The following is a 25038-nucleotide window of genomic DNA, read 5'->3' as shown; positions in this document are numbered from 1 at the left end:
TAGAGTCTTATGTTTTGGTTGTTCGTTATAAAAGTGTTATTAACACGATATACTAAAATATTGGATAGTTAAACAGACCAGACAAACTACCAACACTGAACTTCTCCAAAAATAGACCTACAAACAAGTAAGTACATTCAATGAACAACACATGGTCCAGATAGCCTGACTTACTTGGTACAGTAAAAAATATTGCGGGTTAAACCAATTTAACATCTACACAAAGCCCCCCTTTGCCTATCCTAAAAGCACACCTTAGTCCATGCAAACAAGGTGCATCTTAATTACAGGGGAGACAAAACGACATCTAAAGGTCTCCATTGAATTTTTAAAAACGGACAATCTCCAACATAGCAAGTTTCTAAATTATTCAATATGCAATCTTTAACGATAACCACCCAGATGACCCAAGATCAGATGTTAGAATTTAAAACTCATAGAAAAGACAAAAAACTCAAAATTGTTTATAAATTTTTTCTTTTTTGTCAGGCCTTCGACAAAAGTCATAGAAAGTGAGACATAGGTGTTGCTTTTCCAGTGGCTCAGCTTCAGAGGTGTCGACAATGGTTAAGTTTTCTGCTTAAGTTAGTTTGATAGGAACTACTGGTGATAGATCAATGATGTTTTGTATAAAGTTGCACATATCAGTTTGATGCCTATTTTGAGGCACTTGCCCCTAGGCAATTAGTCTAGCAGTTCAATTAATAAGCAATTTCCAATGTTAAGTTTTCTGCTTAAATTAGTTTGATATGAACTACTTGCTATAGGTCAATGATATTTTCTATAAAGTTGTATTACTATCAATACATATCAGATGGACAACTATTTCGAGGCCCTGCTCCATAGTTCATGGTCCAGTGCTTTTGAATTAATTATGCTGCTGTCCATCAGATTTCAATTTTCTGCTGACAGCCGAAATATATCTCTGTGTCAACAGTTTATTATGCTATTGTTAATAGTTGGTTCATCAACAATCATACAATATTCTTTTTTTATATAAAAACAGAAAAAAACAACCACTTAGATTCGCAACTTTGGTGCACTTTTGATTCATTTAATTTTTTTGCGGATGGAAAAAAACTTGTATTTTCGAGGACACTTAAAGGGGCATTAGCTGTCAAAATCATGTTCACCCATTTGACTCAAATTCTCATATTTGATTTATAACATACTAAAACATATATCCAAATTATAATAAGTCTTAAATAAACAGTTAACAATGCATATACTAGATAATATATATCAGAATTTCTTGTGTATTTTAGTCTAGACGCCATCTAATTAACTATCGAGATGACCTCCGAAAACTACTGACGGTCACATAACACAATATAAACATAAACATAAATATAAAAAGATAGCGACCTCGTGTAATTGGATTTTTCTATGTCTGTTTGATTTCATGTTATAGGTTAAAAAAAATAAGTTAATTTTCGATTTTACCTGTATAAGAATGTTTTTTGTGGATCGAATTGGTCAATCAAATGATTTACCTTTGTTTCACTTTCAATGTTGACATTCTTTTCTTTTAATAATGGAACACACATAAATCATGCTTAATCCATCTTTAGCTAAGGGGTTAAATTGGAGTTCACATGAATACGGATTCAATGAGGTCGAATTATTCACTTGCAAGTGAATAGTTCATCATCGATGTTTCTTAGCTTATTTTGACAAAATTGAACCATACTGCCTGCTAAAAGTGAATTATTATTTCACTATTTCACTTTCATTAATGATTGAACAGAAAAATCATAATTTAAATTTTTTTATATATCTCGTAGCTAGTGCCCCTTTAAATTTGTTTTTTTGACAAATACTGCATACATGCATTCATGAAATTTGTACTTTGTTGGACATTTAAATTGCAGGTAACCAGGTAATCCACAAAAACTGGTACCCCACCAATTATAATGCTTCCACAGGAACTCTTAAGAAAAATCTACAATTTCATTGGTTGATCATATCAGAGTAAATACAAATATCAAATGGCATTTTCAATATCACACCCCAATCAAACCGAGACACCAATGTAATCCCAATAGCTCTGCGCGAGGGATTATATTGGTTGAGGGTTGATACGGGGGTGTGATATTGAAAAAGCTACATCATATACACTTTATTATATACTTCAAGTAGATGTTTTTTTCATGTGAGATGATGTAATTCAGATTAGGGGTTTGAAAAAGCCTTTACAATGATGACGTGATATCATAGAGTTTTAGAGGTTTGATAAAGCTCATGTAACCTTGACTGATATTGATATGATCATGGATGGTTGATACAGCACGATTGTCATTGATTGTATTACACATATAGTTTACCTGCATTTACTACTAAGTATATAATAAATACAAATATCACACAAACAGAAAAAATAGACCAGTGCTATACGCCAAAATGTTTGAATTATAAAATCTTCAAGAAAGATTTAACATTTGAAGATTATTAACAAATACTTCCAAATCAACATGTTATAACTTTTTGTAAATTTAGGACACTATATCATTATTTACCAACCGAAAGAGGTCGAATGACAAATGTAGAAATATCAGAGAGAAAATGCACACTTTGCAACAGATCAGAGATAGGAGACAAATATCATTATATTTTGGAATGTCTTGCACTGAAATATTTTTCATGTCACTCAAATGTAATAAAACTTGAGAAACTTTTTAACACAAAGAAAATTCTCTTTTTAAAAGACTGTAAACTAATCAAAATAATCAACGAGAAAATCCGTTCTCCTGGCTAAACCACACTACAATGTTGTTTGTTTTTTTTTCATATTGTATCTCCTACTACACCAATGTTAACTCACCTCTACCATACTATGTATTATTTGTATAATGTTTTTGCATGTCATTCTCTGTACCTTTGATTGTATTGGTTTTTTAGAGAATAAAGTATTGTTATTGTTATTGCTAAGAGGTAATATAATGATGATTGATTGATTGTTGGTATTTAACGCGCCATTTTAAACACTATTGTGCGTTTAGTAGCGGTCAGTTTTCATTGGTGGAGGACGCCTTAGTGCACAGGGAGAACCACTGTCCCTCGGGCGAAAAACTAACAATCCTAGTAAATCAAGATTAAAGTTGAATGCACCTGCAAGGTTTGAACTCATAACCTCAGTGTTGACAGACCAATATAAGCTATCAATATGACAATGTGTACTTTCTAAATGGCGAAACATGTCGACCACTATAAAATAATTTCCTTGCCATAACAAGGATGTTGTTGTCTTTTTATAGTTTGGATTTATGAGGTTTTAAGACAACCACAGCATTCTTCAGTATCCATCCTGATTTCTCTTCCAGCTTGTGCTGCCTGAAGGTGTTGGTTCCCTTGACTTTATTTATTTCTGAATATAAGTAAAGGTAAATCTGTGTGGAATAAATGAATTCTAAATATACATTAATCAACTTTATTTTGTCTTTGTATAATATATATAGCAACAACAGTTAAGATCATACTTCAATTTCTCCCCCAATTATCCCTCATTCACAGTTAGAACATTCTTATTCAATAAGATGTTTAATCAAATATCAATGTTTACTATATCAGAAAGCATTCTGTTTGCTAGATTTGATTTCTCTTCATGAAAATATACCAGGAAAAAAAAAGAAGTTATTTTATTGAAACAACACTACATGACATAGTCTTGAATTACTGTAAGTTCAGAAATTGATGCGTGCATTTATTTTAGCGTATCATTGAGTATTTGCAAAAGTGCAAAATCTAATTAATGTGATTGCAAAACTTTTATGAAGGAAAATTACAACTGCAATTATGAATGCAATTATTTATTATTGTGACCCTGATACTGTGGAATTTTTCACATTAATCAAACAGTCGCAGTAATTTCTGAATTTAGAGTATTTAAAAGGTGATATTTTCCGAAACTACGTGTTTTGATGTAGGCAGGTAATATAGTTTTCAAGTTGCTAGTTGTAAGTTAATACATGTAATGAAAACTGTACATATAAATTCAATGTATATTTTTTTCTTACATTAGATCTGAATTCCAAAGCCTGCTTACACTTCACAATACAGAACAACAAATGATATTTAATGCCTCTGAAATAGTGTAAATACCCCATGGCTTAACAAAAACATCTTATTAAATAAAAAGACATTTATACATTACAGATCTCTCAGAAAACACATCAGCAAATGAAAGAGAAATGTTATATGTTAATATTTAATAATATCTTATGACCACAAATAAATAAAATTAACAAGTACATAAATTAGTCTTAGAAAAAATATCTTATGACCACAAATAAAGTTAACAAAAACATAAACCAAATCACAAAACAAGGAATGTATAAGACAAAACAAAAAATAAACCATTTAACATGGAAAGTATAATACATAAAACAAAACATATAAATTAACAAGCAGATCATATAGTTAATGCCATGACATGATGTAGATGTACAGACATGGAAGATGGTTTACTGTGATTTCTTAACAGTGCCCCCTACTGGAACGAGAAGTTATAATGTGCTTAGCACACATACACTTATAATTCAAAGTATTGGAAAACTGGAAGTATTTGTTTATGTGTGAAAAAAAACAAAAAAAACTATAACTTTCATGTGTCTGAAGCGCTTTTCTGGATTTACCTTCATCAGAAACACTCAAAGACAAATATTTGAAAGCCAAGGATGTATAAGAACCAAAACAGTTGAGCTATATGACTGAATAAGGACCTAAATGCATGTCCACCTTACAAATCATCATTGTAAAGCTACTGACCAATTATGAAGTCATTCTGTTCAATACTACTGGAGAAATGTGTTGTGAAAACATAAAGTTCAGTCATTAAATCAGTCATAAAGTCAGTTAAAAATATCAGAAAACAGAAAACAGGAAGTAGGTGCCTGACAGATCTGAATAGTGTTAAAAAGTTGCAAGTCATTCCATTCAGTAGTTCCTGAGAAAAGTTTGATAAAAATACTTGTTATGATAACAGACAGCCAAGATGAATGCACTATTAAGTGTGGAAAAAAGGGGAGGGGGTATAATTTGAATATAGCAAGTATCATGAATGTGTACTCATTGAGCAGAAGATGTGTAATACTTTGCATTAAAGGGGCATTAGCTAGGATTTAGACAAAAATTTCAAATATGATTCTTTTTGTTTCAAGTATTGATAAAGGTAAAATTCTTATAAAGGTAAAAATAATGATTAACATATTTTTTAACCTATAATATGAAATCAAACAGACCTAGAAAATCCAATTGCACATGTTAGCTGTCTGTTCATATTTATGTTTATATCAGGTTATATGACAGTCAGCAGTCATTGGAGGTCATCATGATGGTTAAATAGATAGTGTCTAGACTACAATACACACGACATATGTTCATACATATTATCCAGTCCATGCATTGTTAATTGTTTATTTAAGTAATTTGGATATTCATTTTAGAATACTATAAATAAAATATGAGAATTCGAGTCAAATCGGTGAAGATGAATTTGACAGCTAATGCCCCTTTAATGGCAAATATGGAAAGGCGATTGTTTTTCATTTATGAGCATCAGAAAAACCTTCAGCAGAAATGTATGAGGTGAAATGAATGAAAAACTGTACAGTAAAATGTAAAATGTATACTGATTGAGGTTTGCTAAAAGTGGTATATTCACCATGAAGTAGTAGAATGTGTTGTCAGCAGGCATGGGGTAATGCAAATTTGTAATTGTAATGCATGGTAATGCATTACATTTTTCCAAGTAATTGTATGTAATGTGTAATGCAGCAATTTGTGCATTACATGTAATTGTAATATAATGCATTACTTTGGCAAAAAGTTGTGTAATTTCATGCATTACATGGCATTACATGTCATTACTTTTTTCACATACCACATCTTTAACATATTGTTGGAGTTTTAACTAAACCAAATTTAAGATTTCTTGATTAACTAAGAATATGTTAATCATGAGAATATATTCTTTATTTCATCTTATTTCATACATTTTCCTGCATAAAAAAAAAAAGATTGATATTTGAAAAGCATAACTGTATTGTTGTCATAAGATCAAAGAATATCTTGTCTTGCTTAAATAAGATATAATTAAACTTTGTTATAAAACACTAATTAGTTTGTTTTACAATCAATATTTTCACCATTTAGACAATTGTTCATTAATTAAGGTCTATGTTTATTTGATAATTAGGGAAGTAATTCACAGTAATTAAATATTTCGTTTAAAATAAAAAAAAATCAACATAGAGTTTATTTATAAAAGTAAAGTCAACATTAAATTAAAATTGTAAAAGCCGAATTAAATAGAAATTTTAAATGTATACTTATATTCAATTCATGGAACAGTTGCTGCATATGCTAGAATCTTTTGTGACTTCTACTTTTTTTCAAGATGTTTAATTTTTCTATTCACTTAATAAAATTTTCAAATGTAATGTGTAATTCAAGGCATTACTTTGCAAAAGTAATTGTAATATAATGCATTACTTTGATAAATGCATGTAATTGTAATTGTAATATAATGCATGGTTTGGTCAAAGTAATTGTAATATAATGCATTACATTGCAATGTAATTCGCCCCATGCCTGGTTGTCAGATATGTTTTTTATGAATGTATAAATTAATTGTATAACAAGTAGATAATTCAAACCAGAAGAGTCATGGGAAATAATTTAATTAATAATAGTATCAAAATTTTAAGAAAATCAACAATTTTGCACATATTTCATCACTACTGGCAGTTCTCATGGTTTATGTACAAAGTTTAATAATACCATTGAAACTTAATTATTTAATGAATAGCTTTTCATTATTATATGTAGTAAAATTTACCAAGCTCCTTTAAAAGAGAACCTCTTAATTAAAAATTCAACAAGAACTTGTTAAAGCTTACCACAAGAGCTAGTGGCTGAATTCAAATCTTACCACAAGAGCTAGTGGTTAAAGTTATATCTGACCACAAGAGCTAGTGGTAAAAGTTTTAGCTTACCACAAGAGCTAGTGGTTAAAGTTATATCTTACCACAAGAGCTAGTGGTTAAAGTTATATCTTACCACAAGAGCTAGTTGTTAAAGTTAAATCTTACCACAAGAGCTAGTTGTTAAAGTTAAATCTAACCACAATAGCTAGTGGGTTAAAGTTATATCTTACCACAGGAGCTAGTTGTTAAAGTTAAATCTTACCACAAGAGCTATTGGTTAAAGTTATATCTTACCACAAGAGCTAGTTGTTAAAGTTAAAACTTACCACAAGAGCTAGTTGTTAAAGTTAAATGTTACCACAAGAGCTAGTGGCTAAAGTTAAATCTTACCACAAGAGGTAGTGGCTAATGTTAAAATCTTACTACAAGAGATAGTGGCCAAAAATCATACCATGACAAGAAGTGGCCAGGTGTACAATCAAGTAAAGTTTGTCACTTAAGGAACTTTGAATGGTACTTTTAAACGTAACTTATTATAACAATATAAATAAATTTGGTGTATTTACTGTCTTCTGATTGGTTAAAAGTATTACCTTTATTTTCAATGTTGTCAATTTTTATGGCGACACGCCCCCTCTGACGTTGTGTATTCATACGCCAACATGTGTGTACGTTGTTATTGTTAATATAAATATTATAAAAAGCTCTTTGAGTCTTATTTTTGATAGAAATTTATTTATAATGAATGACAATAATTTATTTTGAATTCGTTGAACCATAAAATTAATTTTTGACTCTTCACATTTTACATAATCAGCTTCGCGGATTATTCAAGGTCAAGAGTCAAAAATTAATTTTATGGTTCAATAAATTCAAAATAAATAATAGCCATTCATTAAATAAATCAGTATTTCCTTTAAATGCGTAGTCAACATCAAAGTCATACAAACATGTAAATCTATAAACACAAATATAATGACCATGAAAAAAAATCTTTTGCATTTTATGGCATTTTTTGAAGAGTCAAGAAAGCTCAATTCTAATTTCAATCAAGAATTATTTAAGGATAATTAAAATAATTTGTGGGGATTTGCAAAATGAAAACTGTGCATGACATAAATTATAAATATGAAAATGTAAGGAGTGAATTTTTTTTATTCCTCAACTATTTTGCAATTATATATGAGTAAATATTTTGAATGTATCCAAATCTTACTACTAAATTTCCTCTGGTGTATTCAGGCAAAGATTAGCATAGCTAAGTTTTTATTAGTTATGAAAAATACTGCAGAAAAATAAATACAATATGCAAATAGGCCATGTTTCTGTTTTAAAAACCCTGAAAAATTCGCATTAACAAAATAAGATCAAATGAGAGACAGATTGTGGTATTATGACAAAAATACAGATTCATTCAAGTTATTTCAGATCTATACTGGTAAAAGACATCTACATCATTTTATTTTTATGTCAATGTCAGAAAATTTGTTAACACACTACTTTAATAACTAAATCATGGATTGCAAAATTAATAAATATACAAATAAATAATGTGGATTCATTTATTGTCATGGGTACCAATTTTTTCATGGATTGAAATATATTCGTATATTCCTAGATATTTGATTTCGTGGTTTTGCCAAAGTTTCCATTTTCAAGTCTATTGGAAACTTTATATACTTCTGTTGAACGTTTTTTTTTTTTAATTAGTGGTTTGCCTCTATCCATGAAATCCATGAAATTGGCAGACACCCGACAAATAATAATGAATCCACAACAGACTGACAGATATTAAAAGTGTTAATTTCAAGGTTAATATGTGAAACCTAAATCATAGTTTAATGCTATCTATTAATATCAAAAATCATTTATTTTGAATTTTTAGTTATTTTCTAGTTTATAGATCTTTATGAACCAGGTCTGTCCTGTACAATTATATTAAAAGAAACTAAGAATGTAATCCTAAAATAGGTGGCATGTGCTACTTGAAAAAATAGACTAAGTCAACATTCAAGGACTGATCCAGGATTTTTGAATAGGGGGGAAATTATTCTAGAAAAGGTAATAATTACTGAAAACTTTTTTGAACCATTATTCATATAAATCAGGAGAACCATGTTGTTTTTTTTTTGCTTCGCCGATCAAAAAGGGGGGCCTACGCCCTCTATGTTCTATCCTGGAGCCATCTTTAAAAAAATTGAAGTGGAGCATCCAATATTCAATTTTGACAAGAAAATGGTTGATTTTTATATTTTTTCACCGACATGCATACTCTCATTATATAAATTTTGCATAAATTGAATAACCAAAAGTAACTTGAGAGAGAAATATTTCTAACATATAAATGTTTGGGAGAATAATGTTTAAGGAAAAGTATTTTGATATTTTTTCATGGAATGCGGACTTTGTCTTTTTCTGAATAAAAAGATGTCACATTTTATTAATAACCAGTAGAAAATTACAATAAAAAATACAGTTCTTCAACCTACTTGAAAACATTCTCTTGAAAATATGTAACAACAGGATTTCAATTATAATTGCACATTAAAAAAACATTCTGTCAGATCCTCAAATTTGTCATTAATCAGATCTTACAACTGGTCGTTAGTCAGATCCTAGAACTGGGCATTGGACATATCTTCTTCAGTCTTTCCAATGGCATCAGGATTTGATAATGGATCAAGATCAGCAAAAAGATTGAACCAGGCTGACATGTCTTGCCCCTGTTAAAAAAGATATCAAGATTATAATAGATTATATATAAATATATTCAACATTACCATTCATATAGACGTCTCTAACATGACAACATTGTTGATGCATGCTTTTCTTGTTACCTTGCTGTCTAACTGAATGCAGGGAGCTTCGGTAGCAGAGTGGTCTAAGTAGTTCAACTACTGTATTGCAAAGCTTTTCAACACTGAGGTTGTGAACTCAATCCCTGCATGTAGCAAGTTCATTCGACTCCAGTCTTAATTGACTAGGATAGCCAGTTTCCTGTCGCATACAAGTAGTTCTCTCTGGCTTCCTCCATCAATAAAAACTGACCACCCCCTACATAGCAATTATTTCTGAAGGTGGTGTAAAATACAACAATCAATCAATCATACTCAGTGCAGTCAGTTGGTTTCTTATTGATGCTCATATGTCCTTTCATTGTTAGATGTCTGCCTGACCATGCTATTCCACATCCACTTTTATTCAATTGAATTGACTGTTTCTTTTTTGTAATTTTATTGGGGTGTAAAAGCATTGATCGAAGCACATTTTGTATTCTGTGCTACATATTTAAACTGTGTGCATGATCAATGCTTTTACAACCCTATAAAATAAAAAAAAAAAACAAGCTTCATATTAACTCTCATAACTAGATTTATACTGCAACTAGTTGTGTTTATTTCCTAAATATAGTAACACAGCTATATTTTGTGCAATGCCAATTTCATCTTGGATCACTTTCTCCACAATCCGGTTCATTAAGGGATGAAAATAAGTTTGAAATTTGTGTTACAATTTAAATAGCTATCAATGTATTAATTTAAGTTGCAGTATAAAAACAATTTTAGGTCAATGTCAGAAAAATATAAAACTTTTTTGTATTTGGCACAAAACTGGGGAGGGACTCAGTACAACCTCGCCTTTCCCCAGTTTCTTAGCCTCAAACAAAAAATGTTTATATTTTTCTGACATTGACCTAATATTGTATATTTATATGCTACAACTATATATGTAATCATGAGTTATATCAAGATTTTCTTTGTTTTCTTATGCATTGTAGATATATCGTCATGAATGTGAATTTCATAGAGAAATACAATTCAATTTTGGAATGCCTCGCGATTGCTTTCAGCCAATCAAAAAGTGAGGATTCTTACGAAACATATATGTAATATAATCATTATGAATTAAATGTTGATCAATTAATCTAATAACATTTCAATCAAAAAGCATGAAAGCTTTGAGGAAAGGACAACCATTGTTGTTTTATTTCAGTGTTGTATGTAAAGACATGTAAATAGTTCACATGAAGAGTGAAAGCAAGGAAGCAATTGCATAAAATTTGAAAGGTCATTTTCCTTCAAAGTTTCATAACTCTTCAAGGAAAGAAGAAAGAATATAACAAACCTTCTTTTTCTGTGATTTAGCTTTGGGTTGTTGAGGATTTTGACCAGAACCACCTGGTGGCATCTGCCCTGGCATTCCAGGGCCCATAACTCTATTGCCTTGTTGTGGCTCTCCTGAATAAATTATAAGAATCAAATTAATCAAAAATTATTAAAAATTATATATTGTTTAAAAAATTATGTATATCTATCTAACTTCATTCTTTTTATGAATATAACCCAAATATATTTATCCATTCCATTTACACATTTATGTAACTTGGCGCTGCTCTGATGTCATTGAATTTTCAAAGTTGTTCTACATTTTTCCCATTTAGATTTTGTTAGTTGCTTCTGTATTGTTTTTTTTCTAGTCTCTATTTGAACATTTTCACTTCTTGCATAAATATTTAGATTTTGTTAGTCGCTCCTGTATTTTTTTTTCTAGTCTCTATTTGAACATTTCACTTCTTGCATATGTATTTAGCTTTTGATGGTCAGCAATAATATGCCTTATGCTAAAGTTGGGTCTCAGTTTGGCTGTGCAGGATGTAAAAATACACAATCACATTTGGTCTGAATGGGGATGTTGAAATCTGATGCCTCATGTATGGAGAATAACCACACTATCTGCTAGTTAAAAAGCACTCTAAGATGTTTGTAGATGGCCTGCTTAATGGGAAAATGAATCCATTAGATATTGTTAGAGTGGCCATCTCAATTTGATGTCCTCCACCATAGTTCACTGTAGTCCACTTTGCAGATTACACCTATTTTTTTAGTTGTTTATTTGTTCTAGTCATGAATATGCATGAAGTGTTAACCCCTGGATGTTATGTAAACAACAATTAATCAATCAATCAATAATGTTCTTAAAAAAACATCAAGAAATAAGAACTAAAATCTTTAAAGGAAAGAATATAAAACTGGCATGGCATACCTTGTGAAAGATTGATACCCGTCATCTGTTTGTTCAAGTCTAATAAATTTGAAGGCATAAAGTCAGCATGCTGTTCTGTTTCACTCCCTTGGTTGGTTGCCATGGTAGTAGCTGATCTACCATCTCCAAACACAGCCTGCCATTCCGCACTGAACTCATCCTCCTCTGTAGACGGAGCATTCAAAATCTCATTCAATATTGTCATGTCATCTTTATCTGTGTCATCAGGGTCAAGGTCATCTGACAATAAATCTTTATCTGAAATTGAAAAATTTACTTCACACTGAAATAATCATCACATGTATTAAAGATTCTTCCTGTTAAAAATTCTTCATATAACTTCTAGACATGAGGATTTAAAATTAAAAATAATTTTTTGAAATTTCTGCACCATCTTCTTTTTGATTGATTGATTTTTGGTGTTTAACACCACTTTTAACACTATTGGCTATTTGTGACAGCAAGTTTTTATTGGTGTAGGAATCTGGAGTTCCCCCACAGAACCAACACCTGCCACATGCAGCATTTCAACTCACATCCTCAGTGTTGACAGGCTAGGGATGCAGTAGTTGAACTACTAAGACCTCTCTGTCTTGTTTTCAAAGTAAGATCTTTGTATCTGCTATTATAATTTCAATTCTCATATCAATCTTTTTTTATGACTTTTAATAACTCTTTTAAGAACTTTTTTTTCTTCATAATACTTTCTATCTTAAAGTCCCTAGCCTTACTCCAAAACATGTATAATACATGATGTATTGAATATATTTCATTTCATTTTTTTCAAATTCTGGCTACCCCGGTATATCTTATAGACATAGATGATTCTTAATTAGATATAAGAAGATGTGGTATGAGTGCCAATAAGACAACTCTCCATCCAAGTCAAAATTTATAAAATTAAACCATTTTAGGTCAAAGTACGGTCTTCAACACGGAGCCTTGGCTCACACCGAACAGCAAGCTATAAAGGGCCCCAAAAATTACTAGTGTAAAACCATTGAAACAGGAAAACCAAAGGTCTAATCTATATAAAAAACGAGAAACGAGAAACACTTATGAACCACATCAAGGCCATTTGTTAAATGAAAATTACACAAAATCAAACATTTGAAAGCTTGTGTATGTGAGGAACTATATATGACCACAGATAAATTGACTGTTAACTGTTACTGTTAATTTTAATACAAATCTAAAATTCATGTTTCAATATTTCATTGTACAGTGAAACCTGTCTATAATTTTTTTTTACCCAAACCTATCTATAAAGAACTCTTGTAATATATATTATTCAATGAAAATTTTTAAGTAATTCAACCTGTGTACAATAACACCTGTCTAATCTGGACAAAATCTCCTGTGGGTGATTTATATGCACAGGTTTGGCTATATTTTAGTACCTGCACATTCCATTACTGTGTGTGGTTGTTAACAATCATTATTTATGAATTCTTATCTACACTTTGAATATTTTTTTCTTAACCATTATTTTCTCTGTAATTGCTGAAAGGGTATTTAAATCATTCATAAAGTAAAATCATTTCTTATTCATATGTTCTAACAAAAGAAAACTTTTAATCATATATTCACAACACAACAAAATCACCTCAGACCCATTCTTCTTTCGTAAATCACAAAATCAATTTAGGGTTAATATAGAACTCTTGTCAAAAACTCTTGTTAATCGCATGTAAAATTACCAAAAATCATATAGATTACTTCTCTTAAAAAAAAAAACCCAAGAATTTAGACAATTTTGCCAAAAAAAAAAAAACAACAAAAAAAATTGTTACATTTCAATCTGATTTTATTTGCAACAACTCCGCCTATACATACAATTTACAAAAGCATAACTTTATCAAATGAGTTTTAAATCACATTCAAAGATATTATGTAATCTATTTCCCTGCTGTGAAATTCATTTCACATGAATCCATTATGTCTAAGTTTGTTTTGGGGGTGTGTAGGTGGTTAATACAACATAACTTACAGCAAATTATAAAAATAAGGAGATGTGGTATGATTGCCAATGAGACAACTATCCACCATAGTCTAAATGAAAGTAGTAAGCAATTATAGACCCCTGTACACTACAGCCTTCAACAATGAGAAAAAACCCATATAGTATACTTAACTGTAAAAGGCCTGACATGAAAAATATGTAACAAGATCTATTTCAAAATGATAAATTCAGCAGACTTAATTTAACTTATATTGAAATTTTTAAAGGATATATTAGATTAACATCAATGAGATATCAACTTGGAGTGCAGAAGGTAAAAGTTTTGATCTCTTGCAATAAAATTGGTAATTGCTGCTTCTTTGCTAAGCATACAACACAAAGAAGTTAGAGCCAAAACTGGTCTGCTCAGTAAGAATACAGTATCTAGGTAAGGTGACATGTCTTCCTGTGCGCGGTAAGAGGGTCTGGATGGGGTTTAGACAATAGAGAATAATGGGCAATAAGTGGAGAATGAAGGGCAAAAAAGATAAAGAATAGAGATAATATATAAGCCAAAAATAATAGAATAGCAAAATAATAGGGTGGTGAAATATAGAGAAAAATGGTCAAAATAGATAAAGAATAGAGAAAAGTGGTCTAAAAAGTTAAAGAATGAAGAAATGAATGACCTCCCCCCCCTCCAGACCCTCCTGTTACCTTCCAACAAAACAAGGCTGTTGTGTAGCACTTGTTGTACAATCTCCATACACCCCTTTTCCATCTCCCTCCCCACCAAAAACCCTCTATATATAATAAAGCATTCATTCATTGTAAGTCCCACTTAAAATGTCAATATAGATTACAGTAGCTTTATTGCTCTATACATTCCTATGAAAAACACCAATACAATTTATCAATAACTCAATAATTTTGTTTACCTACAAATTACACAGTCATTTGGTCTGGGTAAAATTCATTTTCATTATAGTCTGTTCTACATTACCATTGTCATTCCAGAAGTATGTGGCTCTTCACTAAGCAGTCATCATTGTATAAACGACCAATGAAATAACTTGTAAATCTCCATTTGTTTACTTTTCAATTTTGTTATAAGGGCATTAACTTCTATAATCATGGTAGAAATGTACAGTAAGTAGAATTCGACATTCTGATCATTTTAATATATTAGAAAAGCAGACATTGCATTTTCCCCTTAAGTTCTATTTTTAGACTTGACAGCCATGTTGATTGGCAGACAGATACCCTGGAAATAATTTATCAATCATATAACCTAAGAAACATTCTGACCTGTGTATTGATGAAGACCAAATGTTGACGTCTAGATGTCCTTTGGTTATATATATATTCATGTCATTGGGTTGAGGCATCATTGATGTATACCCTACATCTACTTTTATTCACGTGACAACATCGGTATCAAATTGACCTAGTAGTTTCAGATGAGAATGTATTTGGAAAAGCTAATGAGGATGACAAAACATGACCATTGCCATGTTGTAGCAAAAGCTCACTTAGCCAATTGTGCCCAGAGTGCAAAAAATTGGCCAAACAAAAAATATTCTTCTGATATATCTTTTCAAATTACTATGAAACTAACACCACCTGTTATTGGGCTAAAGGCTTAATTTACAAAACATAAACAAATGTACATTAATACTACAAAAATAAATTCTCAATACATTAAAAACATGAACAAATGGTTAACTTTTATCTACTAGTAAATCTTCTTGATATATACAGAGCTTAAGACTTATGATCAAATTTTGATCAAAAGTCTTAAGCTCTGTATATATGTTATAAACCAATGATAAAAAAAGTTTAAGTGAGCAATTGTTTGTGTTTAAAACTCAAATTGTGTAATGCTATCTAAAAATATGTTATGTGTACCCTTAACTATACCTCAGAATGCACAAAAATCTTACAAAATTGTGAAGTTTTCTTCAATATTTCTATTTAATCGGCTGTAAATTTTACATTTGTCAATATCAGCCCTGATATTAAATCCCTAATATGTACAAAAGTAAATAAACTGTTAACTCAAGACTCTATATTTGACAGATTGATATCTTTATTACCTGTCTGTTGAGATAACACTATCTGAAAAAGGACTTTTTCACACATGTATAAAACAGTTTTTTTTTACTCAAGGTCCGCAAACAAATTTTATGAAAAAGACATTTCAATATTCCAATACTGTAGAAATAAAAAAAGATAGAAAAGATAGAACAGTTCAAACAAAGGTATCATAATTTCTTGTTTCTAGAACAAAAAAAAGTTAATTATCAGATTCATAAACAACATGTAAAACCAACCAAATAATGATTATCACAGAAATTTATCTATAGTCTAAAAATCCATAGATATGTCTTGTACATTATTAAGGAATTATGTTCATGAAACGTAACACATATAAGCTGTATGTTTTTTCACCATTTGTTTTGCATAGTACCAGGTCAGTAGAATGCATACTACGTTTTCATCAGGGTGCGCTTTATATTCAGGTGCATTTTATGTAAGGAAAAATACACTTCTTCCCCCAAAAAACAGCCGTGCACCTTTAATATTTAGGGGTGCGTTTTATTTTCCGAAAAGTACGATAAGTTGTATTTATGTATATGTATATTTTGAGTTATTCAGAGGGCATCAGGTATTGTAGTAACTGATTTTACCCTCATTAAATAAAGTATTTATTATATATTATTATTATTATTATTCAGGGGCTGTCGTAGCTGTGTGGCAGAATTCACAGATCTACAAATACCAATATTTTTTAAAAATGCGCATCTGGCTAACAATTAAAGTTATAAGCATTATAACCAATAGTATATTATAACCACATACAAATGTATTAGCATATATATGATACAGTAGCAAGGGGAAGATAATAATGAATCCAAATTTAATGTGTTGTTTTCACTATGTTGCTGATAATAAGCATAAACAAGGAATGAGCTGTAACAATGACAGCAATCTGGGTTTTCTGTATTTTGACCAATGAAGAACCTAGATCAAACAAATCAGGGAAAGTATAAATCGGGAGAGAAATTGAGAATTCATGTTAACTTCATTCTATCTTATAACCTATATTGGAGGCCTCGGTGGCTGAGTGGTCTAAGTATTTAACCACTGTATCACTAGCCTGTCAACACTGAGGCTTTGAGTTCAAATCCCTCACATGGCTGGTGCGTTCAAACTCCAATCTTGATTGACTAGGATTGTTAGTTTTCCTACCGAAGGTCATGGTTCTCACCAGGCACTCCAGCATCGCCAATAAAACAGACCGCCATTAAAATAGCACAAAAGTGCTGAAAGTTGCATTTAACACCAATCAATATATCAAATATCAAAATCATCAAATCATTTAAAAAGAATCTAAAATAAACCACTATAATTTTGGTACATTCAATATGATTGGTTTCTTTAATACAACCAAGAAGTATAAGTACAAAGTCTGACACAAATCGTGATGAATTTCTTCACTAGTGAATAATTCTATAAACATGAACAAAACATCATCCACAAATTCACAGTAAGTATAAGCACTCTAGTAGTATATGATTAATAGATGAAAATAGTCAATGAATTTTTATACGTTTTTTTTTATCTTTATCCTATCTATTTGTTTAGCTATTTAACACAAATCCTCAGATCTAAACTTTAAACTATTAACACAAGATTTTTTTTTAAAGAATATACCCTTATCAATCATTTTCAAGATTTAATTTTTTATTTTAATTCACATTCTTCCATTAAATACATGTAAAAAGAAAGCTCAAATTACTGAAGCATGGATACTTAACATTTCAAACTAAGTAATTGTAAGTATTTAACACTGATCCCTTTAAAATACTTTTACGATATAAGCTATAGGAACGTTATGATTATAAGTTTTTGAAAGGTAAAATCATTTCTACCTGTCAATTTTCACCTGGAGATGTGAAAAACAGGCCACATAACAACTCAGAGATAACAGTCACATATTTTTTCAGGATTCAAAAAAAACTTATATCTGGGGTAAGATAAATCTGTTTTTTATTGATTTTAAAAGTTAGTATTAATAGTTTCAACTTTTTAAACTGTATTTTATTTCATTCATTGATAAACTTCTCCGTATAATATATGAAATAATTTTTTTTTAAAATGCAACATTTTCCTAATCTAGATATGCCAAGTAGGTAACCAAAATTTGGCCTTCACATTTTTTCTTCCAAAATGTAAGTCATTCAAATGCTCCATGATTCTTACTGGACATTTGATCCAGTCTTTACTCAATTACAAGTATTCATAACATCAGCTGATTATATATAAAGCAATATTATTTTCACACTTATTTACATGTGCTTTCTGAAAAAATTGTACTAAATTTGTTTATATGAAATGTATAAAAACAGACATCAATGCAGGAGTTCACACACACAATCTATATTAATAAAAATCAGAAAATTGAAAAATTTCGAACTCATTTGACATTTAGTTTTTGTCCTTTAACTGCACTTCAATTTTATTCTATAAATGTAATCCCAGGGCTTAGGGTAGTAATCGTTGTACTCAGATTCAAAAATCAACAAATAAAAAAACTGGATTTAGCATTTTCGAGCACAAATTTTGTACTTAGAGTATTGAAAAAAGTTTTATGACAGAAGGCCTATTGTACAAATGTATGTAAGAAAAGACACAATACCAAATCGTCCCTTCATTATGATTTTCCTTTTAAACCTTTTAATCCAACTGGCCTCATGTCAAGCCAAGGATTAGGATTTTCAATTAAAGTGTCTTAATGTACACTGTTGCAGAATTAACATAATAGATCTCTTATACAGTGGACCGTATAAACCTTAGTTAAACAAAGTTTAAACAAATTCACACCAAATTATGTACTGACCTCCCGTTATAATATAATAAGCAAATACATTGGTGTTTAAATTTTTAATTTATTGTTAGCATAGAAAATTGATATGTGACTTGTAAAGAAGAGGTTAATAAGGGGAAGTGATTGTCTTCATAGTTGTAAATCCTGCCTAAATAGCCAAGTCCAGTCAAAATTCTAATGAGCTCCAAGAATTTCACTTACCCATGCCATTAAACAATTATTGATTGATGATTAACACTGCTTCAATGCAAAAAGGCTATATCATGGTGGGACCTATTTCAAATATTTTAACAAAAGTCTTTAAAAAAATCAGACAAAGTGGTCTTTCCATATATCAAAACTTCAGTTTAGACTTATAGTGGTAACTGCATTCATTAAGGTTATTTATTTTTTTTTACATAAAATTGGGGTAATAGTATTTAAATCTCTGTACATGAAATAATATATGGTGATAATGGGTAAACTAATGTAATCCCAAAACAGACATTAACAGGTTATTGCACCGTAGTCTTCAATGATGGACCAGAGCCGACACTTTATGGGTCTAAATTAGAGGCTACAGTAGTCTTCAATGATGGACCAGAGCCGACACTTTATGGGTCTAAATTAGAGGCCACAGTAGTCTTCAATGATGGACCAGAGCCGACACTTTATGGGTCTAAATTAGAGGCCACAGTAGTCTTCAATGATGGACCACAGCCGACACTGTATGGGTCTAAATTAGAGGCCACAGTAGTCTTCAATGATGGACCACAGCCGACACTTTATGGGTCTAAATTAGAGGCCACAGTAGTCTTCAATGATGGACCACAGCCGACACTTTATGGGTCTAAATTAGAGGTCACAGTAGTCTTCAATGATGGACCACAGCCGACACTTTATGGGTCTAAATTAGAGGTCACAGTAGTCTTCAATGATGGACCACAGCCGACACTTTATGGGTCTAAATTAGAGGCCACAGTAGTTTACTTTACCCATGTTCAAATCTTGTTAAACTATTTTGAATAAACATATCAAGATTAAAAAAACAACAAAAACAAGAATGTGTCCATAGTACACAGATGCCCCACTCGCACTATCATTTTCTATGTTCAGTGGACCGTGAAAACTCTAATTTGGCATTAAAATTAGAAAGATCATATCATAGGGAACATGTGTACTAAGTTTCAAGTTGATTGGACGTCAACTTCATCAAAAACTACATTGACCAAAAACTTTAACCTGAAGCGCGACAGACGGACGTACTAACGGATGAATGACGGACTCACAGACCGAAAAACATACCTCTACTATCGTAGGTAGGGCATAAAAACAAGGGAATCACATTAACTATATAAGGTAAGCTGTGAATAAACCTCTATAACTAAATATCTGTTGCATCCAATGTTGACTTAAAACATTATCACACCCCAAGAAATCAATTCCAGCAAGTTTTAAAGTGTATTTTAATTTAAGTCATATTGATAAAATATAATATCAATTTTATTTGCAAATTAAAATCATATGGGTTAAGCAAATATACTTTACCTCAGTACTTTAGTATTTTCTATTAAAATACTAACTTTATAAACTTCTATCAATATTTCTAAAATTCAATTAAAGTGTTGAAATGAAATTTGTTTTCAATAAATTTGATTGATTATAAGTTAAAACCTTAAATTAAAGTCCATAATCAATGTCACCTTTTTACACTAATTGCTCCATTGAACTTCTCTCACTTCAGTAATCAGTTAAATGAAAATCAATAGGTAATTTTCCTTTTTCCTGTCATCAATCAAGTGATTATCTCGATCAAATATGTTTTAAGTGATTAATCAATTTAATCAGCTTTATCAATATTTAATACAGAATTTTTTATAGAAAGTTTGTTGTCCCTGGCTACTGAAGTGATGTGTTTCATTTTTAAATTACATATACATGTGAAATAGTCTGGAAAATTGGTTATTTAAGTAAACAAGTATTTAAATTTAGAATTCTTCACACTGCTGTGAATGTACTAACATTAGGAAATTATACTGCTGTAAAATTAATACAGATATTATTCCATCTTTTAAGGTAAATTTTCTTTTATTAATAGTAAGTAAGTAATTAATGTTTTTGATCAATCCATTTTTTACAATTTTAGGTCGATTAGCAAAAATTTAAAATCACATAATCACATATATCACATAACATGAGAGTAATTTCAATACATCATTTTAATATCTATTTCTTTTTTTCAGGGATGACTACAGCAACAATTATGAATGGAAAGGAGGAGATAACCCTTGCTGAACTAATCGAATCAAAATTCCTGAAGTGTTCCAAATGTAACAAGATTTATCAGGACCCCAAGATTCTCCCTTGTCTACATACGTTCTGTAAGACCTGCATTGACGATATATCACATGAGGTACCAGTTACAACAAATCAAGACAATTCTGTTGACAGATTACAGTGCCCTCTATGTCAGTCTTTTATAGGAATTCCAGAAGAGGGAGCCACTGCATTTCCTGAAAATCCATTCTTGTCTAATTTACTGAATATCCATGAATACAAACATCCAAAAGAACGAGCATGTGATTACTGCAAATTTGACGGGAAAAAGACATCGGCTGAATATCTATGTTTAGACTGTAATGACGATATGTGTAGCAATTGTTCCGATGCCCATCGTCGAACAAAAATAACCCGTAACCACAGTGTCATACCGTTCAAACAAATTCAAAATGGCCTCTATGATCATGACATGCGTTCACATCAAGCACGACCATGTACCAAACATGGTGATCAAATGGACTTTTTTTGTGAAATCTGTGAAATTTTAATTTGTCCTCAATGTAAAAATGAGGAGCATGATAGTCATAAGAGTATCAAATTTGACGACGCCTTACCTCGCTACCAAAGACACATTAACGGATTATTAGAGGGCATCCAAGGTCGAATTCCCAGTATTGCTGACTATGTGAAATATTTAAAATCTTACGAGATTTCTTTGAAAGAGAGCAAACAAAAACTCACAGAAAATTTAGAAACACAAGCAAAGACATTACATCAAATTATTGACAATTATAAATCTGAAATGCTTGCAAATATTTCTCAAAAATGTGAAGCTGAAATGTCTGACCTTGAAACAAAAAGCAATAACCTTGAAATTGCTGGAAAATCGCTGCAGGATAATGCAACATATCTTCAATATCTACTTCATCATGGACGTAGTGACGAAATCCTCACTTTACATCGGCAAATCACCTTCCGTCTTACACAACTTGCTAATATGCAAATTGATGGAATAACTCAGAAACTAAAAATGGGGTTCTCCACAGGAACAAACATGGAACAAAATATTAAACTCCTCTTTGGAAAACTTCTACTGGAGCATGTTCCTGTTAGTCAAAAAGAGGCTGCGTCTGCTCTTGAAAACGGTCAGCTGACTGTGACCACTATGTTACCGCCACTGAAGAATTCACCAGAGGTTGTGAAAACATTTGACGCTGAAGGAAGTAATGACTTCAAAGATGTCTGGCCCACTGGAGTCTCTATCACACAGAGTGATGAGGTGGTCACCGTAGACAGGGACAACAAAAAAGTCAAAGTCTTTGACAAGAATGGTAATCTCACTTTAGAATTCGTTGGAAAGCCAGACGACAAGTTAGGATCACCTTTCGATGCAACTGTGCTGAAAAACGGAAACATTGCCGTGACGGACTATGAAACGAACGAAGTTAAGATTTTTGATGTGGCTGGTCAATATCTTTCATCTATTTCTGGTCATTTCAAGCATCCAAGGGGCATAACTACCAATAGTAAAGGTCATATCGTAGTTGTAGACTGTGGCACACTGCAATTAACAGTGCACGATCCAAAAACAGGCAAACTTTTACAGAAAATTGAAGCAGTAGATGAAAAAGGTTCGAAAGTTTTGGTAGATCCATACTGTGTTGCCGTAACCAATAACGATAACATCCTGGTAACAGACACAGCAGCACCAAACATCAAAATCTTTAGTCCCTGCGGAAAATATCTTGCAAAATATGGAAGCTACGGCACAAAACAAGACCAAATACTCCAACCCTACGGAATCTGTTGTGATGATTATGGTTATATTTTTGTGGCCGATAACCAAAACCATCGTATCCACGTTCTTCTTCCTGATGGTTCGTTCTGTAAATATCTTCTGACTAAAAGTGATGGACTCTGGCATCCTATGGGATTAGCTATCACTAAAAATGGACATTTTCTAGTCACAGAAGCTCTAGGCAAAGTTCGAGTCTTCCGATATATTTGAAGTTAAAGAACTAAGTGAAAACGGCATCCAGAATATAGTTTAAACAATTTGACACTTTCTTTCTTTCATGTACCAGTGCAATTAAATTTCTTTATCAAGGTATCACTTCAGTGTATATATCAGTAGCCAACAAATCGAAGCAAAATGACTTTCTAAATCAACTTGTAGCCGAAGAATATTTAAGAGTTTTCTCCCTTGTATTTAAGAGGTAAACGTCAAGAGGTTTCATTCAATATAATATTTATAAACAATGGTTGTCTTATCCTCTCTCCACAATTGATTTCAAAATATTTGTGTTTGGTTTCAAATTTATAGTTATTTCCGGTTACAATTTTCATGGTTTAATGACCCCAAAGGGTTGACAGTGCTATAAAAATATGGTCCCATGGACTTCTCTTTTCAAGCATTTAAACCCATTTTGAAGAGGTCCCATTTTTATGCATTGGATGTATAAATACTCAGTCATGTCCAGTTTGAATCAGGATTCTAATAAATCATTTGCCTTGTGCCACACTCTCTGCACTTTGAAGAAGGTCAATAGATGACCTGTGACAAGGTCCTTGTCAAACAAACCCTTGATTTCCAGAAGCAGACTAACTTTCCTTCACTTCATCTCAGTTGATCAACTTGGTAAAACCAATTTTACTATCAGCCAATTAATATTATAATAAGGAGATGTGGCATGATTGCCAATGAGACAACAATCCACCAGAGTTCAAATGTCTTGGATATAAGCAATTATAAGTCACCATACAGCCTTCAACAATGAAAAAAACCTACAATGTCTAGTCAGCTATACAAAAAATTTGGTAATGGTAAATCATACAGTTATGAAAAGAAGTTCTTATTATTGCAAACTTAATACTGTCCCATTTTTTTTATTACTAAAAACATTGCAATTATTTCTGAATTCACAGTAAGTCAGTATAACTATGTATAAGACTCAGTCCAATGACTCTGACAGGTCAAAATAATACATATAAAACAATTTGACATTGTACTCTTATGTAAAATTGTACATTATACTGTAGTGTAAAATTCCTTTGTCTATTAAACTACAGAAATTAATTTTCTCTGCATGCTTACTGGAAACATTTTTAAAATTCATACCAACTGAACTTTCTATGCAGTCACTTCCATTGAATTCATAGCCTTTCTAAGCAGATATTATGAAAGTCAACCAACCCTTAAACAAATTATAAGAGAGTCTACTTACCTTTTTTATTAACTTTAGTTGACTTCGTCTTTTCCGACGTTGATATGATTTGGCCGCTGAAATCTTCCTCAGGTTTGTCTTCCTCAAATTCAATAAAAGGACTAGAAGTATCTGACTTTTTGGTATCTTTTGAAAGTTCTGATTTGTTCTCTGAAAAATATGGATTAAACATAAAATAGGACTGTGTTTTAATGTCAAGCAGTTGTCATCAATAATATTTAATTTCTAAATTTAATTAAAGCCAAAAAAAATCAATGATGTACCATGTGATATTTCACACTTACTTTCACTACATCCTCCCCAAATAGAAATCTAGAGGTCAACAATTGGCCATAAAAAATGGACAAGTTTCTATAAAGTATGTAAAGCTCAAAATTGTTTAAAATCTATAAAGTATGCACAGCTCAAAATTGTCTAAAATCTAGAATAGTAATGAAAAAATTTAACTAATTATAAAAAAGAAGATGCGGTATGATTGCCAATGAGACAACTCTCCACAAGAGACCAAATGACACAGAAATTAACAACTATAGGTCACCGTACGGCCTTCAACAATGAGCAAAGCCCATACCGCACAGTCAGCTATAAAAGGCTATCAAACACTGTGGATTCATTTATTTTTTGTAGGTACCAATTTTCGTCTTTTTACAAAAGTCTGCATACATGCCTAGAGAAAATTTGTACTACTTTGTGCATTTAAATTCCTGGTTCACCTGTACCCACAAAATCCTTGAAAATTGGTATCCAACGAATAAT

The 25038-nt window shown here is 31.3% G+C and overlaps 2 protein-coding genes across 15 annotated transcripts in view; one reads left to right on the top strand and one right to left on the bottom strand.

The window, feature by feature from the left end:
• Positions 1-8062: 8062 nt before the first annotated feature.
• LOC127718394 (islet cell autoantigen 1-like) overlaps positions 8063-25038 on the bottom strand; it is a 37037-nt gene continuing 20061 nt past the window's right edge. For all 14 annotated transcript variants that reach the window (XM_052224384.1, XM_052224385.1, XM_052224396.1 and 11 more), the window contains 4 exons: positions 24283-24432; positions 11967-12224; positions 11049-11161; positions 8063-9646 (listed from right to left, as the gene is read on the bottom strand). In XM_052224384.1, coding sequence (XP_052080344.1) covers positions 9539-9646; positions 11049-11161; positions 11967-12224; positions 24283-24432 — 629 coding nt within the window. In that variant the 3' untranslated portion in view covers positions 8063-9538. The remainder of the gene's footprint in view (positions 9647-11048; positions 11162-11966; positions 12225-24282; positions 24433-25038) is intronic.
• Positions 17803-23171, top strand: LOC127718393 (tripartite motif-containing protein 3-like). The gene is made up of 2 exons (XM_052224382.1): positions 17803-17943; positions 21022-23171. Exon 2 carries the CDS (start codon positions 21024-21026, stop codon positions 23064-23066), a length of 2043 nt encoding a protein of 680 aa, XP_052080342.1. The 5' UTR covers positions 17803-17943; positions 21022-21023; the 3' UTR covers positions 23067-23171.

Source organism: Mytilus californianus, unplaced genomic scaffold (assembly GCF_021869535.1).
Source record: "Mytilus californianus isolate M0D057914Y unplaced genomic scaffold, xbMytCali1.0.p SCAF_10, whole genome shotgun sequence".
In the NCBI taxonomy this organism is placed as follows: Eukaryota; Metazoa; Mollusca; class Bivalvia; order Mytilida; family Mytilidae; genus Mytilus; species Mytilus californianus.
The sequence above is the reverse complement of the archived record's forward strand: the minus strand, read 5'-3'. Positions and strand labels throughout refer to the sequence as shown.